The following is a 17,795-nucleotide window of genomic DNA, read 5'->3' on the forward strand; positions in this document are numbered from 1 at the left end:
ACCCCTCTCTCCTTCCCATGATAGTAATCCCCCTGGGCGGTGGGGAACAGGCATGCTTCCTTAAGCGGCATTACCTGTATTTAGCGTTCTCAGCGCCATCGCCGCGAAACTGCGGTTCTCTTTAGACCTCCACGCTGCCCCGCGCTCTCCGGTGGCCGCCATTACTAATCCAGGCCCCCGGCTTCAGTTCGGGCCTAGTTCTGAGGCGAGGCCACGCCCCCCCATTTTCAGGCGGGCTTTTTCTTCTGAGGAACATTCGTGCCCGTCTGGCGCCGCCCACCGCTTCTCTGAGGGTTAGAGGCGTAGCAGGGGCCCGCCCGCTCCTCCCAGTATAGGAGGAAGTGGAGTTTTCTTATCTCCTAACAGAGCAGATAGCTCCGCCCCCCTCTCTGGTGAGCTGATTCCGCCCACAGCATTCAGGAGCGTGTTTTTACCTCAGTTTTTCTTCAGCCTGCGAGCTTCTCGTCTCCACTTCAGCATGCTGTGTACACAGGTTCCGTGATTAGCTCTGCGCTGCAGACTGACACCCTCCTCAGCTCTCCGTCCCCTAACCGTCTGGCACTGTTAGTGAGTTAGCTCATAATGTCTAATTCTAAACCAATTCACTCTGCTTCTTCCTCTGTGGTAGTCAGTCATTTTGCATGTTCTTCTTGCAAACGCAAGTTTCCATCAGGTCAGTCCTCTGCCCTCTGTCAAGACTGCAGCAAGCCCACTGAACTCACAGCCCAGGAGCCCCCGGTTGTCCCAGGTGAGGTTGAGGCCCCTATCCCAGGGTGGGCTTCCACTCTGTCTCAATCTGTGGCGGATCTCACCAAGGTGTCCCAGACCTTGGTGTCCATACTGGATAAGTTGCCACTACAGACTTCTGCAGGACCCAGCAGATCACAGGATGCTCCGGTTGAGCCTGTTAATATTAGCCGCAAAAGAGCCAGACTGGAGCACCGGTCCGGTTCCTCTTCCCGTTCCGCATCGCCCTATAGTCCGTCCAAACAGCCTCCCTTATCAAGATCTTCCTCCCCTGAGCCAGGCGAGACTTTCTCAGATGGACCCGCCGAGGATGTCTTGGAGCTGGACTCGGACCAAATCGCTGATATGAGGGATATAGTTCAGAGCCTCATTGCAGCGATTAACCAGTCCTTCAATATCAAAGATTCTCCTGCGGAACCCGCGGACCAGGAGGTTTCTTTCAGACGGTCGAAACTACCTTCCAAGGTCTTAGCTCATCATTCGGAGTTCCAAAAGATTCTTTCCAGAGAGCGAGAAAATCCAACCAGGCGTTTTCAAAGAGGAAAACACCTTGGGGTGTTAAATCCTTTCTCGCCGGTACTCATTGCGGACTGGTCAGCTTCACCGACCGTGGACCCTCCGGTTTCAAGACCTCTAACAGCACGGTCCTTCCGATTTCTGGGGGAGCATCTCTAGCAGACACTAATGACAGAGTCATAGAATCTTTTGCCATGTCAACCTTCGAAGCGGCGTCTTCTGTTCTAAGCCCGGCCTTCGCTTCTACTTGGGCTTCTAAGGCCCTAGCGAAATGGGCTAAGGACCTCCGCCAAGGCATTTTGGCTGGAGACCAGCCAGAGCAGCTGGCGGATCTCGCCGACCAAATTTTGCATGCAGGCGAATATTTGGTCTCGGCCTCCCTGGATGCCGCATCCTACGCAGCTCAGGCATCAAGCAACTTGGTGGCTATTAGGTGCACAGTTTGGCTTAAGGCTTGGCAAGCGGACTTATCGTCAAAAAGTCCCTCACCAGTTTACCGTTTCAGGGATCGCGTCTTTTCGGCGATAGGCTGGACCAGATCATTAAGGATGCCACTGGGGGCACAAGCTCCCTTCTTCCCCAGTCAAAATCTCCTCAACCTCCTCCGAAACGTCAGTTTCGACCCTTTCTGCCTTTTCGTCGCTTCACGACAGCAGATACGTCTTCCCACCAGCAGAGGCCTCAACCACGCCAAGATAGGAAAAGTCTCCTTTAGGCCCACTCCTTCCTGGCGATCTCATTCTTCCCAGGGTAGATCTATCAGACCTAGACCTGGAAGATCTTCCTCCGCATGACTGGAATCAGAACACTGGAGCATACTCCCAGGTGGGCGGCCGTCGTCTTGCCTTCAGGGACGTATGGCTTGCCTCGGTGGAAGACGCTTGGGTCAGGGAAGTTGTATCTTCAGGATGCAAAATAGAATTTGTTTCTCATCCTCGGGATCGATTCTTCGAATCCCGAACCCCGAAAGACCCCGCCTTGGTTCCGGGTTTCTTTACAGCCATCGACTCTCTTCTCAAGTCGGGAGTGACTGTTCCAGTACCAGAAAGAGCGATTCACAGGTTTCTATTTGAACCTGTTTGTAGTGCCGAAAAAAGGAGGCACGGTTCGGCCCATTCTGGACTTAAAACTACTGAACAAAAGGGTCCGTCTGCTACATTTCAGGATGGAGTCCCTTCGTTCAGTAATCGCTTCCATGGAGGCACAAGAATTCCTGTGCTCCACAGACATTCGAGACGCCTATCTACATGTCCTAATCTTCCTGGGTCATTAAAAAATCCTGCGTTTCGTGATGCATTAGGATCACTTTCAGTTTGTCGCCCTGCCGTTCGGGCTCGCCATCTCCCCAGGGTTTTTACAAAAATCATGGCAGCGTTGATGGCCATTTAGAGGATCAGGGACTCGTGCTCTTCCCGTACCTCGACGACATCCTCATCAAAGCTCCATCCTTGCCTCAGGCTCTCGAAAGTCTGACCATTGTCGGCGACACTCTTGCTCGATTCGGGTGGATCATCAACACAAAAAAGTCCTGCCTAGTTCCAACACAACGCCTTGTGTTTCTAGGCATACTTTTCGACACTCGTCAGGCAAAGGTCTTCCTTCCCGATGACAAGAGTAACTCTTCGGCGGGATGTTCGTTTGTTTCAGGGCCCCTGACTCATTTCCCTCCGATCAGCCATGAGCGTAGGGAGGATGGTTGCAACGTTGGACGCGATTCCCTTCGCCCAATTCCCCTCAAGACCACTTCAGCGGGCCATTCTGTCGCAGTGGAACAAGTCTCTCCTCACTGGATCTTCCAGTTCGACTCTCATTTCAGGTCAAGCTGTCCCTCAATTGGTGGCTAACATCTCCTCTTATTGCCCAGGTACATTGGCAAGTGGTGACGACAGACTCCAGTCCTCTGGGCTGGAGCGCAGTGTTTCGCCATCTCACAGTACAGGGCCGTTGGTCAAGGCAGGAAGCAACTCTTCCGATCAACGTCCTAGAAATACGGGCTATTTTCCTGTCTCTGATTCATTGGGACAAGCTGCTCAAAGGTCTGCCAATCCGGATTCAGACGGACAGTGCCACAGCGGTGGCATATATCAACCACCAGGAAGGGACTCTTGAGTTCCTCGGCGTTGGCCAAGGTATCCAAGATACTTAATTGGGCAGAAAGGTCAGTCCCAGCGATATCCGCCGTACACATTCCGGGTGTGGAAAACGAGGCCGCCGATTTTCTCAGCCGCAAAGGCCTCGCGGCAGGGGAATGGTCCATGCATCAGGAAGTCTTCCAACAGATTTGCCTTTGTTGGGGTACTCCGGACGTGGATCTGATGGCGTCCCGTCTGAACAAGAAAGTTCCACGGTTCGTATCCAGGACCCGCGATCCCCTCGCGGTGGGCGCCGATGCTGTGACCATTCCTTGGTCAGTTTGTGCTCCCCTATCTGTTCCCTCCTCTTCCTCTTCTTCCTAAGCTGTTGAAGATCAAGGCATAAGGGGTACCAGTCATCCTCATCGCGCCGGATTGGCCCAGAAGTTCTTGGTTCGCGGACATCGTCAACCTTCTCGCGGACGCTCCTTGGACACTTCCAGACAGACCAGATCTGGTGTCTCGGGGTTCGATTTACCACCCCAATTCTCAGTCGCTCAATTTGACGGCGTGGCCATTGAGACCGTGGTACTGAAAAAGTCAGGGTTTTCAGATCGGGTAATTCACACAATGATCCGGGCTAGGAAGGCTTCGTCTTCTAAAATATACTATAGAACGTGGAAGGCATATTTTCGTTGGTGTGAGTCCAATCACGTTCCGCCAATGTCTTTCTCGCTCCCTTCTATTCTAGCATTCCTCCAGGTAGGCCTTGACGGGGGTCTGGCCCTTAGTTCTCTAAAGGGGCAAGTTTCGGCGCTTTCATTTCTTTTCCAGAAGACGCTATCCTCTCGGCCGCAGGTAAAAACCTTTTTATAAGGGGCGGCCCATGCAGTTCCTCCGTATCGGGCTCCAGTGGATCCCTGGGATCTCAATTTAGTCCTAGAGGCTCTACAAGGTCCCCCTTTGAGCCTCTCAAGGAGGTTTCTCTATCTCTTCTCTCTTGGAAAGTGGCCTTTCTAATGGCCATTACTTCCATCCGACGTGTCTCGGAGTTGGCAGCTCTTTCTTGTCAACCTCCTTTTTTTAGTGATTCACCAAGATAAAGTTGTTCTACGGCCTCCGCCGTCCTTTCTTCCCAAGTTGGTATCTGCTTTCCACTTGAATGAAGACATCGTTCTACCTTCTTTCTGCCCGGCTCCAGTTCATCCCCGGGAACGCTCCTTGAACAGACTGGACCTGGTCAGGGCGACGAAGGTCTACTTGGCTAGAACCGATGCGTTCCGGAAGACAGACTCTCTTTTCGTCATCCCACATGGGGCTCGAAAAGGCCTGTCGGCCTCCAAGGCGACTATTGCGCACTAGATCAGATCGGCTATCTTAGAGGCTTACCAGATAAAGAACAGAGTGCCCCCTTCTGGGATTAAGGCTCACTCCACTCGGGCAGTGGGCGCATCCTGGGCGGTGCACCACAGGGCTTCTGCGATGTAGCTGTGTAAAGCTGCAACCTGGTCCTCTGTTCACACCTTTGTAAAATTTTACAAGGTCCACACCTATGCTTCGGCGGATGCCAGCCTAGGAAGAAGGATCTTGCAGGCGGCGGTGGTGAGTCCGCTGACCTGATGGGAGTTTGTTTCCCACCCCAGGGACTGCTTTGGGACGTCCCATGATTCCTGTGTCCCCCAATGAAGCGATAGAGAAAACAGGATTTTTAGTTGCTTACCGTAAAATGTTTCTCGGAGCCTTCATTGGGGGGACACAGCACCCTCCCGTGTTTTCAACTTCTGTACTTTGTTCTATGTAATATAGTTCTAGTTGAATTGTTGGTTTACTTTATATTCTATTGCTTCTCCTACTGCTTTCTCACTAACTGAGTAATTGAGCGCCAGTCGGTGGGGTGTATACTGCGGAGGAGGAGCTAACTTTCTTATTTGCATAGTGTCAGCCTCCTAGTGGCAGCAGCATACACCCATAGTTCCTGTGTCCTCCAATGAAGGCTCCGAGAAACAGATTTTACGGTAAGCAACTAACAATCCTGTTTTTATTGACCTGTTAATTAGTCTCTGAATATCCTGATATGACCACAGAATTGTAGTGTAAAGAACTGGGTGTATGACGGCACTTGGTCACTTGCCCAGACTATCAGATATTTTGATAGACTACTGAAATTGGAGTTTAGGATTGAGGCGTTTCTCCTATTGAGCAACCAAGCTTTAAGTCCAATTATTTCATCAGGCCAAGACATAGCTATATGCTTATGTTGTAACCTGCTCCTCTTCTCTACAGTGTGTGGACTTGAGCTGCAATGAACTGTCTGAAATTACTTTACCTGAGAACCTCCCTCCCAAATTGCAAGAACTGGACCTGACTGGTAACGCACGGCTCCTTCTGGACCACAAAACCCTGGAGCTGCTCAAGTGAGTAGCCTTAGTCATGGGATTTTCCACTGTAGGTCTCATACTGATGTGTAACGTGCAGATCAGGCGTCTTGCTTTAAACACCCTTTGATTGCATGTTCAGTCAGAAGTCATCCAACTTTCAGCCATAGCTATGTGTATATGTGTGTGCATATATGTCTTTGATTTGGAATCTGAGGTGCAACAAATTCTAGAGATGGTTGCTTGCAGACTATTTTAGAGAAGTTTTGCTGACATTTACAGGTTAATAGGAGAAAGAATTGCAAAATAGTGACGTTTCTAGACCAGAGGCGGACATATCATTGGTGCAACCGTGCAAGAGCCCATTTTCTGTTTTTTGCACAGGGGCCCTTTCTATCTGTGTCTGCCAGTGGTGTAGACATTTATATAAATGCTGACACGGCCAGGCACACACTGCCTCATAGCAAGCTGCTTTGGAAACCTTAAAGGTCACCTTTGTGGAATGTACACTGGTCACAAGACTTCTGTTGTATGTTTCATACTGTCTGATGCAGCAGAATCCTAATGTTCTGTACAGGTGGTGTGCTTTGCATGTTGCTCTTGTCATGTGAGTGCGAATGAGAGCAATACATATGGTGGGCTATTCTGTGGAAGAGTCAGGATGAAATAAGGTGGTCTTTCCCATCACGTGGCCCCAGTTTTGCCATTTTGCACTTATGTACTCTTAGAAGTGACTTATCTGGCTGGTGAAATGTTACGGTTATGTAGTCTATTTTTCTTAGGTATTGAGGATTTTGGACAATTATATGGGCGGTTAAAAAACTCTTTAAATTTTGTCTTGAAACCACAATATTGGGACATTCATATTAAACTGCGCAATCCTTCTTTTTGTCATACGATCTGTTGGGGGCAGAGTCAGGAGATCCCCATACTCATTAGATGAATGTATGGTCCAACCGAAGTCCGGTTCAGGCAACCTAAAGAGCAGAGTCGTAATGAGCAGTCAAACTGGCCCATGCAGGTGGAGGGGCTTGCCGACCCCAGCACATATTTCACCTGGATGTGCATCCTCGGCTGAACATTCAGCTGAAGCGTATTGCAGCACAGGGACATCTGAGGCCATCAGCAGACGTCTGTGTGCCTGTGATTGACGGCAGTGACGTCATGTGCTGTCCATCGCTTGCACGAAGAAGTCAGCTGCAGGCTTTAGAAGAGGGACTCCACTCAGCAGGGGGAGTGGAGGGATGGCGAGTAGAATTGTTGTTTTTCTATGCGTTAAAAAAAGGCACAAGAACTGCCCACTTTCTACCTGCTGACAAGTCCTTTATAATTCTGTGTGTACAGATGCCACACAGATCCCAGTGTTTTACACTCTTGGATGCTCCTCATGTAGCACCCATATTAACATATTATATTGATCTTGTATAGATTCCTATGTAAATGGCAATGCCCGCGAACAGGACGATGTTCATACTTAACTGTGTCACAAGTTACAAATTTGGGTAATTGATGACTGAAAAGCTTTTGATTCCCACTTGTGACACCTTTACTGTCCTTCTGATCTAATGGGGACTTTTGAATAGTGTTTAGTGACAGTGGTGCCGTGCTGGGGAGGGCTTACTACTTATACCCAAAACTTGTCTCTGGTTGACTGAATTCCGGACTATGTAGCACGGAAGTGGAGTGAATGTGCCATAGGTAGGGCTGCGTGTAAGTATGCTGTGCATGAAGCGGACATCACATGGTCAGCACTCGGACCAATGTTATTCAAGAGGACTGTTTAGATGAGTGTTTTTCACCTAACAGGTGAAATCTATCACTTGGGTTCTGTATCAGGAAATCTATCCCTTTATGATAATCTGATGGGTTTTTTATCTATAGCAGTAACATTCGATATTTTAAAGTGGACCAGCCTTCGTGTGGATTCTCCGCCAGTGAAGCCTCGGGGGCGCCTGCTGTATGGAGCCATGGATACACAGAGGCTTCGGGAATGAAGAATAAGTAAGTCCCGGGTTTATTATACTCTAGCCATATCTCAGGTGAGGTCTGGGGGTTTATCACTGGTAACTGACTGAGACTTTAGTCATTCACTGTGCATGGCAGAAATAGTTTCTCACGTGAAACTTGAGATGAGGACTTTAAAAGCAGACACCGCCGCAACGTCACGCTGTAGCCTGTCCTTTTCCCTCTGCCTTTGTTGGTTGCAGTTGCTAGGAGACCGCTGTAAGTGATGCGGGTCGCCTTCACAGCACAGCATTGAACACAACTTCAGCAAGTATGGTCCCACATTTCATCAGCATTCATTGGTGGCTGAAAGGTTTTGCTTTCAAGTGTCTGAACGGAGTGATGTCATCTATCGGGAATGTTAACTGCTTGTCTGCCGCCTGTCTGACTTCCACACAGTCCCATTCCCACAGGACCTGTCTTTGCAACTTTTCTTTCTTGCATAAGTAATCCGCCCTTCTCGCCCTTTTTAGTGATTCTTTATCTTTGCTCTTCTCTGGATGTTTTTGTGTGCAGTTATGTTCAGTATGTGCTACATTTAATCCCATTTTCCCTGTTTTCCAGGCTGTGTGTAGCTTCCCTCTTGGTCAACAATTTCTGTGATAACCGTGAAGCAGTGTATGGTGTGTTTGATGGCGAACGCAACGTAGAAGTGCCCAATTTGCTACAGTGCACCATGTGTGATATTTTAGCTGACGAGTTGCAAAAAACCAAGAGCGAGGAAGAATACATGGGGAACACCTTCCTCGTAATGCAGAGGTAAACCTATTGGTTACAGACAGCGCTAAGTGTCTACATTATAAGCGATTGTTGTCTTTTCAGTATTCATTTTGTGTCTTTTTTAGTAGTCTGTTTTATGTCAAATATAGTAAAATCATGCTCTATCCTTGGACAGCATATTGATTCCTGCTGGCCAGTCTAACAAGTAGGTTGGGGCCATGTTCCAATTTGTGTACACCCTTGTTCCATCTCATGTATAAAGTTAAGCACAGCAGACATCCCTCTGGTCTGAAAGGTGTCAATAGTTTTTAGCTGAAGCTCCCTATAGATATGACTTCCCTTCATATCAACTCCAGGATCAACAGGCAATGCCATGTCTATGGAGACTGCAAAATAGACGACTTGGAGAGAAAAAAATGGTCCAACTGGTTCGATACTTCCAGAGAGCAAACATACAGGCAGATGTTCCAGAAAGTGTATTTCTAGACAGAGATGGATAGATGGGAGATCTCCCTCTCCCTTACGGTATTACCGGACAGGCTTGTTCTGTCTCAGGAGAAGAATTATTGCTAATACAGTCTGTAAAAACAAATTCACGTTTTATTGTAGGAAGCTGGGCACTGCTGGACAGAAGCTTGGAGGCTCTGCCGTTCTATGCCACATAAAGCATGATCCGTTGGACCCCGGAGGTTGTTTCACACTGACCTCCGCCAATGTGGGCAAATGCCAAACAGTGCTCTGTAGAGACGGGAAGCCACTCAACCTATCCAAGGCTTACACTGTTAGCTGTGATGAAGAGCTGAAACGCGTGAAGCAGCATAAGGCAATTATCACAGAGGTAAACAAATCTCATTAGGAGATCCTTACACCCAAAGTAACCTTTATAACTTCATTTACAATGTTCACTCGTGTTTATGGAGCATTCCCCTTCAGGATCTGTGCAAATGGTGACAGTATGACAGAGCGTTTATCATCTCTTGATACTTAATTAAATTTCTACTATAAAGGGTTTTGTTCTTAAAAACGTTGGAGAAAATCTACAATGAGGTACAATTCATCGCAGGTAAATTGGATTTTAGAAAACCTGCATGTAATACACCACCAAAAAAAGTCTTCTAAATTCTCTGTCTATGGAGTGTGATAGGACCCGGAGGAGAACTTGCACATATTGTCTTTAAAAAAGGGATTTGCAACTAGGCAACAGTGCTAACCACTGAGCCACCGTGCTGCCAATTCAAAGATTATCTGCACAGAGGCTCGGGGACAAAAATAAACAAAAAAAAAAACCCACGCAAACCACATTGCACTGGTCTTTATCTGATGCCGCAGTGACATCACATTGACAGCGCTGCATCAAATGCCTGAGCTCAGCCGCAGTGCTGTCAATGTGATGTCACTGAAGCTGCCAATTAATAAAGACAAGAGAGCAATGGCAACAGGCAGAGCTGGACCCCTGGAGGGTGAAAAGAGTTTTGTTTTTTTTTGTTTGTTTTTTTTTGTCCTTCTCAAATCCGTGATCCTTTGGGGGAATAATCTTTGAAAGGTAACAAACCCTCTAGTTTTATTAGACAACCCATTTTATTGTACATGCACATTCCCCCTGTAAGGCTATGTGCCCACGTTGCGTTTTAATCCCGACACTCAAAACCGGACTCCTTCCCAGAAAACGCGCTGTTTTTTCAGCGCGATTTTGCCTCGATTTTCGCGTGCGATATTCAAGCACTTTCCAAGCGATTTTGAAGCATCGCTTGGAAAGTGATTGACAGGTTGGTCACACTCGTCAAACATAGTGTTTGACAAGCGTGACCAGCTTTTTACTATTGAGGCCGCCTATGCGGCATCAATAGTTAAAGAATGTTAAAAATGATAAAAAAATAAAAAATCTGGGTATATTTACCTTCCGACGTCCCGCGCAGTCTCAGCGATGCTCCCGTTCCCAGCGAGACCTGTGATGACGTTAGTCTCGCGTTGCTATAGCGATCTCATGAGACCGCTAGAGTAATGCGAGACTACGTCATCACAGGACCTTGCCGCAAGGCATTACTGGGAACGCTGAGGCCCGGGAAGGTAAATATACCGCATAGCCACATGCGGGAAGTAAGCGGTTCTCATGCATTCCTATGGGTGCGGAATCGCGGCAATTCTTTGCGATTCTGCACAAAAGAATGAGCATGCGGAATGCCATAGGAATGCATGGGGTGCGTTCTGTACGAGTTTTTTAAATGGTTTTTGCAGCGTTTTTGCGCTGAAAATCGCGGCAAAAACGCTTAAAAATCGCATTGTGGGCACACAGCCTAAATGCACATTTCTTGTAAAATGTTTTTTAAATATCTGAACGTCTATGTAACGTTCATCTCTGTCCCACTGCATGTACATTGGAGCTGTCACATTACAGGAGAATGAGATTTTTAATTCCCCAATGTTTCCTAATGAACCACGGGCACATTAGTATGTCTGTTAGTAAAGTAGGTGCTCTGAAAGTGAACGTAGCCTGGTACTCTCAAACCTGTTAATCCCATACAATAACCTCGCCTATCAATTGTCCACATTGAAGTACAGTGTGTGGCTTGTTTCAGGGCTCATTACATAATAACCATTTGTATCTCTTGATTTCTCTTTTTAAATGTCACATTGCATTATTTTGCTTTGCAGAATACACCGTTTTCCAGTTATTGGCTAGCATGGTGTGAGGTGTAAGCTGAGCGCTCTGCTGACATTTCTATGACCCTTGAAATAGGAAGGTTTTCATGAAATGTAAATGAAATGTCAAAGCTGTAGGGATTTGTTGTCGCAGGCCTGGGATCTGAGAGATTCAGCACCATTTGAATAAGTGGCTCATCCTGTGCTCCGGTCCCAGCATCGCAGAACAGTTGTCATTCATCCCTTTCCTCTTTGTGAAGCTATTTTCTTCTCTCCTGCCATCATGAAAAAAGATCTTCTCCCCCCTCCGTCCCATGCAAAAAGTAATTGGAGCATAAATAACCCTGAACTGCAGATGGCTGGGTAAAGCTGCTTTCTAAAATGGCATCCACTACTTGGTTTAATACTGGCATTTAACTCTTACACTGCTGAAGTTTTATGACTAAATTAAAAAAAAAAATTGATTTCATGCCAGAGCCCCCTGAAATGACTAATGCAGAGAATTAGTGTGTATCTAATTTGGCTTTCCCATAAGCTTAAAGAGCATTACTGATATCCAAAACACAGCAAAAAAAACCTTTATACAAAGGCAGAAAATTGCCAGGATAAAAGGGAAAACGTGGACGGAGCCCACGCGAAACGCACTTTGGGGCTGCATACACGGTATCCCCAAGTGGTGATTACGGGTAAGAGCAGCTTCGAGCATGATTCAGGTTTATTTCGTTCCCTTAAAGTGATATACACTATTTTCTACTTCAGATATGATTCTCTGATGGTGACTTTTTCTCTCTCACCGTCTCATTTTGTGCTACATTCTTATTTGATTTACTACTTTCTTCATTACCTTTGTGTGTAGCGTGAGACGGTAGATGTTTGTCTCCACTGAGTCTCCTACTTGCCGTATATGGGAACATTTACTGACGATAGGCACTTGCACTTTCAATTCTGCTGCTACATCCTGCTCTTTCCTACCACTATAATAAAAGTGGACTCTGTTACTCCTGTGATATCTATTATCCAACTTTGTCTTCATTTTTTTTATTTTTAGAATAGTTTATAATAAGTTAATTTTAATTTTTTATTTTTTTTTTAGGATGGTAAAGTGAATGGGGTGACTGACTGCACACGTATCTTGGGGTATACTTTCCTCCATCCCAGTGTTACTCCGCGTCCCCATGTACAGTCTGTGGCACTAACACCGCAAGATGAGTTCTTCATTCTTGGAAGCAAAGGTTTATGGGATAGCATTTCAGAGGAAGAGGCAATTGAGACCATACGGAATGTGCCCGATGCTCTGGCAGCTTCTAAGAAGTTGTGTAGCCTAGCTCAAAGTTATGGATGTAGCGGGAGCTTGTGCGCAGTGGTTGTACAGCTGAATGTTACAGAAGATTGCTTCTGCTGTTGTGAACTTAATGGTGGTATTCCTCCTCCCAGTCCGGGCATATTTACACCTTCTGTTAATGTTATTAAGGACCGAGCTCCAGAAAGTTTAGGCATGCCATCTTCTAGCAGTGGCTTGGCCTCTGAAATAAGCAGCGAGATTTCCACCTCAGAAATGAGCAGTGAAGTTGGGTCCACGGCCTCTGATGAACCTCCTGCAGTTTCACTCCATGAAAATGGAATTGGCACTGTAGGTTGCCCTAGTGAGCAGCGATGTACATTGCATCCTGTTTGCCTTTCGAGTTCCTTTCAACGTCAGCTGTCTAGTGCCACTTTCTCCAGTGCCTTTTCAGACAATGGTCTTGACAGTGAGGATGAGGAACCCATTGAAGGTGTTTTTTCTAATGGCAGCAGAGTAGAGGTGGAAGTGGACATTCACTGCTCCCGTTCCAAGAATGGCGGACTACCTGTACCCACACCTGTGCAGGAACCTAGTGATGAGGGCATTGTTATAAGCGCCACTGAGGATGACCTTGGTACATTAACTAAGAGGCAGGACTTTTCCTCCAATACACTTGGCCGCCAGAGGAAAGCAAATGGATCAGTGGCGCCCTCTGAGAAGAGTCACAACCTGATTGAAATTGCTGCAGATGCACCTTTTCGAAAAACTGGTGGTTATTTTGCAGCACCCGCCCAGCCAGATCCTGATGATCAGTTTATTGTACCTCCAGAGCTTGAGGAGGAAGTGAAGGAGATCATGAAGCAACATCAGGTACAGCAGCAACAACAGCTGCAGCTTCAGCAGCACAGGCAATATCAAATGGACCAGTTACCAGACTACTATGACACACCACTATGACACTTTCATTGCTCATTGAATGCATTTTAATAGAACTCCCTGAGCTTCCCTTGCTCTCCCAGCGATCTGGGAAAAGCAGAATTTTAGGTACTTATTATTTTCAGCGCAAGCATCTGTGCTCAACTTCCTTTTAAACCTTAGTAACACCCAATTCTCGCTCCTCCCATACTATTTTGTCACTTACTGACATCATACCCTTTTCTTTTTAAACTAACCACCAACTTTCCATCTTAAAAACTTTAACAATCTTTTAATTACTGTTTTCCATACGATATCGTGTTTAAGGAAAATTAAAGTTTGAAGAAGGTTTTGATGAAAAAAAATTTAATATATTGCAGAGAAACAATACAGATTTGTAATATTTTTTAATAAAAAAAAAAAGTTTTGTTTTATTACAAAAAGGCCATGTGCGGAGATGGTCAAGGCTTGTAACATACAATTCCTTTTGGAAGTGAAGATGTGAGTGATGCCTGTTGGGTATGAGAGGGACTGTGGGAAGTGCTAGACATTTGTAGATCAATATGACTTTAACTCTTAGGAGTTGCTTACTTTTTCCGGTGACCTTAAATCACGGAGTTTCACTAATTTTCTCTGAGAGAACAGTTGATTAGGAAATTATGACTTTTTCAGTGCTGGAAGAACCCGTTGGGGGGAAACAAGGCGGCTTCTCCTAGCAGTTGAAGGGTCAGTGTATATAGCCTATGTATTGTATAGTATTCATAATGACACACCGTGTGGTGCTGCTGCCGCCGTCAGAAGGTTGTTTTTGCTAGATGGCCACACCAGGACTATCTCAGCTGACGAGTGCATTACTGGGGAAATTTAATATATTTTTTAGCTTTGAAAAGGCACAACCAGCATAAAATTGCTACCAATCGAAGGTGGTTTTTTTTTTTTTTTTTTTTTATATATATCAATCAAGCCCACAGTTCATTTTAGCGGCTGTGCTGAAAAAATGTGATTTTATTTTTTTTTTATTTTTTTTTTCTGGAACAAAAAATAAAATGAACAATATATCCGCTGGACCATGTTTTCCCTCCTTTTCAAGACTGTGTTCTGTATTGCTGCAACCACAATCCAGCATGATTGTACGAAACTCACTTAGATTCAGCTTTCCAGAGTTATATCAATGCTGAATGCACAAATGAAAAATGTCATCATTTTTGGTATAATAAACATCAAACTTTACAAATAACAGCGCATGTTGTCCCTCGTGCTCTTCTTGACTATGAACGGTTGAAGCCTTTCATGTACACCACCATTTCCCTCAATATTCCATGTACACGACACTTGGACACAGATGGAATTTCACTTACAGTTGTATTGTATTTTTTCTTATTTGTGGGCCGTAACAGAATTGTGAAATGCCGCCATGTGCCAATCAAATCCAACTGCCTGCTGTGGATATTGCAGACAAAGATGGTTTTACCCACTAGGATATATTAGGCCATTTTATTAGCCAGATTATTAGATTTCAGATGCAAACGTTTGAGACCCCTTTTTGTCTTTTCTGTAGGCATTGTTTGCTCCAGAAACTGGTATATCACAATACTTATGACACAGGTACAAGCATTAGAATTTCTGTACTACCCAATGGCTGAGGAAGAGAATTAAAGGGGGTTGCTCACCACATTTTTTTTTTTTTTTGCTAAATATGCATTTTTTTTTTTCTCTAAAAATAAGCCTATTATACTGTATTACTGGCTGCAGATAAAGTGAACTGTGAATCTGGCTTCATTCTGATGATCCAATGCTAGAGATTCGAACTAATTTAACAGTCTCCTTTATTAAGCTACATAAAGCTGATTTAAACACAGATTCGGACAAAGTTTGAATGTGCATGAAAATAGATCCCGCCAAAGCAAAACGGTGCAACATTTGTAATGAAACTCAATTGCAAAAGTTATTTTTTCTTATGTTGTCCTCAGGGCAACGTAACATTAATGGACACATCTGTAACATCATTTTATATTTTCTATGCTTCATCTATTTTTCGTTGGTGCATTTCTGCATCTTCCAATCCTCATTCAATATTACACCAATATCAAAGCGGAGTATGTGAGATTTCTATGTAAGTTGTGTTGTCAACAAACCACGCGCTTAGATTTTATCCATACAAAAGACTTTTATTGAATCATAAAGTATAGTTAAAAAGTAGGATCAACAGAACCAGCTCATAAGAATCTGGGGGTACTCACATCTTAAAGGGAATCTGTCAGTAGGATCAACCCTCGAAAGGGCTCGTGCATATGACCGTAATAATTAAACAAATGCTAGCCGTCTCTTTGATACACAGATCTTGCTCTCCATCTACCTCCAGAGCTTATTTTAAATGTAAGAGATGTAGATCAGGAGAGCAGTCAGTACATGTCTCATATTGGTAACGTCCCCTTTCATTTAAGATCTGGTGTTGATTCTTAAGAGATCAGCGTCCAGCCCATAGATCTTAACAGCTCGTTTACATACCAGGAAAAATATGGATTTCTGTAGAATAAGACCTCAGATCAGATATTAAAGTATCATTTTATTAGAATTTCTATGATCTGCATGTCCAAGTAGATGGCTCAGGAGAGCGTTGATTCTGACAGATTACCTTTTAAGATAAATATGTTTGATTCATTTACTATAGCAATGACCATTAATACATGACCAATATAGCAATAATAAATCATTTTTGCCACCGTTTTTGTTTTTCCCCAGATGTTTGGGGATGGAGAATGTAAAGAACAGTAGGAAATGCATGTCTAAAAAAACTGCAGAGGACTACTAAAAAAAAAAAGTGTTACCATTCCAAAGACATTTTTTTAATATATTTTGAATAGATTTTTTTTTTTTTTCGTGTCGGGGGCAGGGCTGTAAATTTATTTGGAGTGTCTTTTGGCTTTTTCTCTTTTCCCCTTTTTTTTATGCTGGTCCCACCTTAAGGTCTTCAAAAACTTTGGGGGCAGGGACTCTCTAACGTATTAATACACTATTTTTATTACTGATATCGCCTGTAGCTGGGGCTAATTTGTTAGCCATGGTTACAAAAGAAATTCTGCTTGTAGGTTCAATAGTCTCCTAGTACCCAGCAGCTCATACTCCCTATGTACAATCATCATCTCATGATCACTGGATCTGGAGGAGGAAGCACTATCAGTGCTTCCTAATATGTACACACAATGCTTGATACTGATAACTGTGTACGCAACCATTAAACAGGTAAACATAACAAACCAGGCTTATTTTCCTTTGTGATGCCGGACAGCCGGCACCGCATCCCCACAGCTGCACAATCGCCTGCAAACTGCTCACTATGCTGTGGCATTTTAAATTTTCAATATAGAGTAAGGGCTCCCCCATTTTTAATAGCCAGTAAAGGCTAAGCAGACAGGTGTGAGCTGATATTAATAGACCGGGAACATCCATGGCTAGTGACCCCTTCCCAGAACAAGACCACCAGCTGTTAGCTTTCTCTCAGCTGGTTATTAAAAATAAGGGTGATCCCACACCATTTGTTTCCAATTTATTTAATGGATATAAGGCTAAACACTCTTTAGTGACACATAAAAGGCACTAAAGGGTATTAATGTCACAAGCACCCTACATAGAATAAACGATCTACAGGATATCTATCCTATTTATTCTATCTTTGTTTAAGATCGACTTATTAGTTTGTAAACCAGCTTTAAAAGAGACATACTGTATGTAAAAGCTGATGTTAAAAACACATTGCATGCACATGTTATACGGATGCTAGGTGAGAAACACACTGTTCTCGCATAGCACTTGTCCTACTTTTCTGGCTCAACATCGGACCCTATATATATATATATATATATATATATATATATATATATATATATATATATATATAATTATAATCTCCTAGTGTGACTCCAGCTTAAAGTGTAGTCTGCCCAAATGGGTATAGTCAATGGGTGGTCCAGAACTAGTAAATCCAATGACTATTTAAATTTGCCATTTCTTCAGACATTTGGCATGCGTTCCAGCCTGGACTGTATAGCTGATATAAGATAGATACAATTCAACCAAGGTTCTGTATTCATAAACCGATATATAGCCACTAATAATGTAGTAACCCTACTCTAAATATTTTTCAACAAACCTAGCATAATGTGTCCTACTATGGCCTTGACCCCCCTCACATAGAAAGATCTGTTATGGATCACAATAGAACACAGCTCATGTCTATGAAGTGCCATACATTAAGGCATTATGTCTGTAACAAGCTGGAAATGACTTATGTCAACCACAATGGAGTGCAACATTACCAGACGAGATGTATGCAGTACAATGTGGAATTCCTCCCCAAAAACGAGCACAAAGATTAAAAGAAAATGCACCAAAAGGTTTCAATACATAAAACGGCTTAGAATTGACAAAATAAGTAAATTTAATCAAACCAATCCCCAACAATTAGCACTACTACATGATGTATATGGACCATATAATGCTACACTGAAGCTTGAAATTGCAGCA

At 44.5% G+C, this 17,795-nt stretch overlaps 1 protein-coding gene across 1 annotated transcript in view; it reads left to right on the forward strand.

Annotated features, from left to right (window-relative positions):
- The window catches only part of PHLPP1 (PH domain and leucine rich repeat protein phosphatase 1), a 127,222-nt gene extending 112,712 nt beyond the window's left edge, over positions 1 to 14,510 (forward strand). The window contains exons 13-17 of the mRNA XM_073550183.1: positions 5,619 to 5,749; positions 7,592 to 7,711; positions 8,279 to 8,473; positions 9,044 to 9,272; positions 12,168 to 14,510. Of these exons, the coding sequence (XP_073406284.1) occupies positions 5,619 to 5,749; positions 7,592 to 7,711; positions 8,279 to 8,473; positions 9,044 to 9,272; positions 12,168 to 13,313 (1,821 nt within the window). The 3' untranslated portion in view covers positions 13,314 to 14,510. The remainder of the gene's footprint in view (positions 1 to 5,618; positions 5,750 to 7,591; positions 7,712 to 8,278; positions 8,474 to 9,043; positions 9,273 to 12,167) is intronic.
- The last annotated feature ends 3,285 nt before the right edge of the window (positions 14,511 to 17,795 follow it).

The sequence above is a fragment of the Dendrobates tinctorius genome, unplaced genomic scaffold (assembly GCF_039654945.1).
Source record: "Dendrobates tinctorius isolate UK_male_01 unplaced genomic scaffold, ASM3965494v1 ptg000163l, whole genome shotgun sequence".
Classification (NCBI taxonomy): domain Eukaryota; kingdom Metazoa; phylum Chordata; class Amphibia; order Anura; family Dendrobatidae; genus Dendrobates; species Dendrobates tinctorius.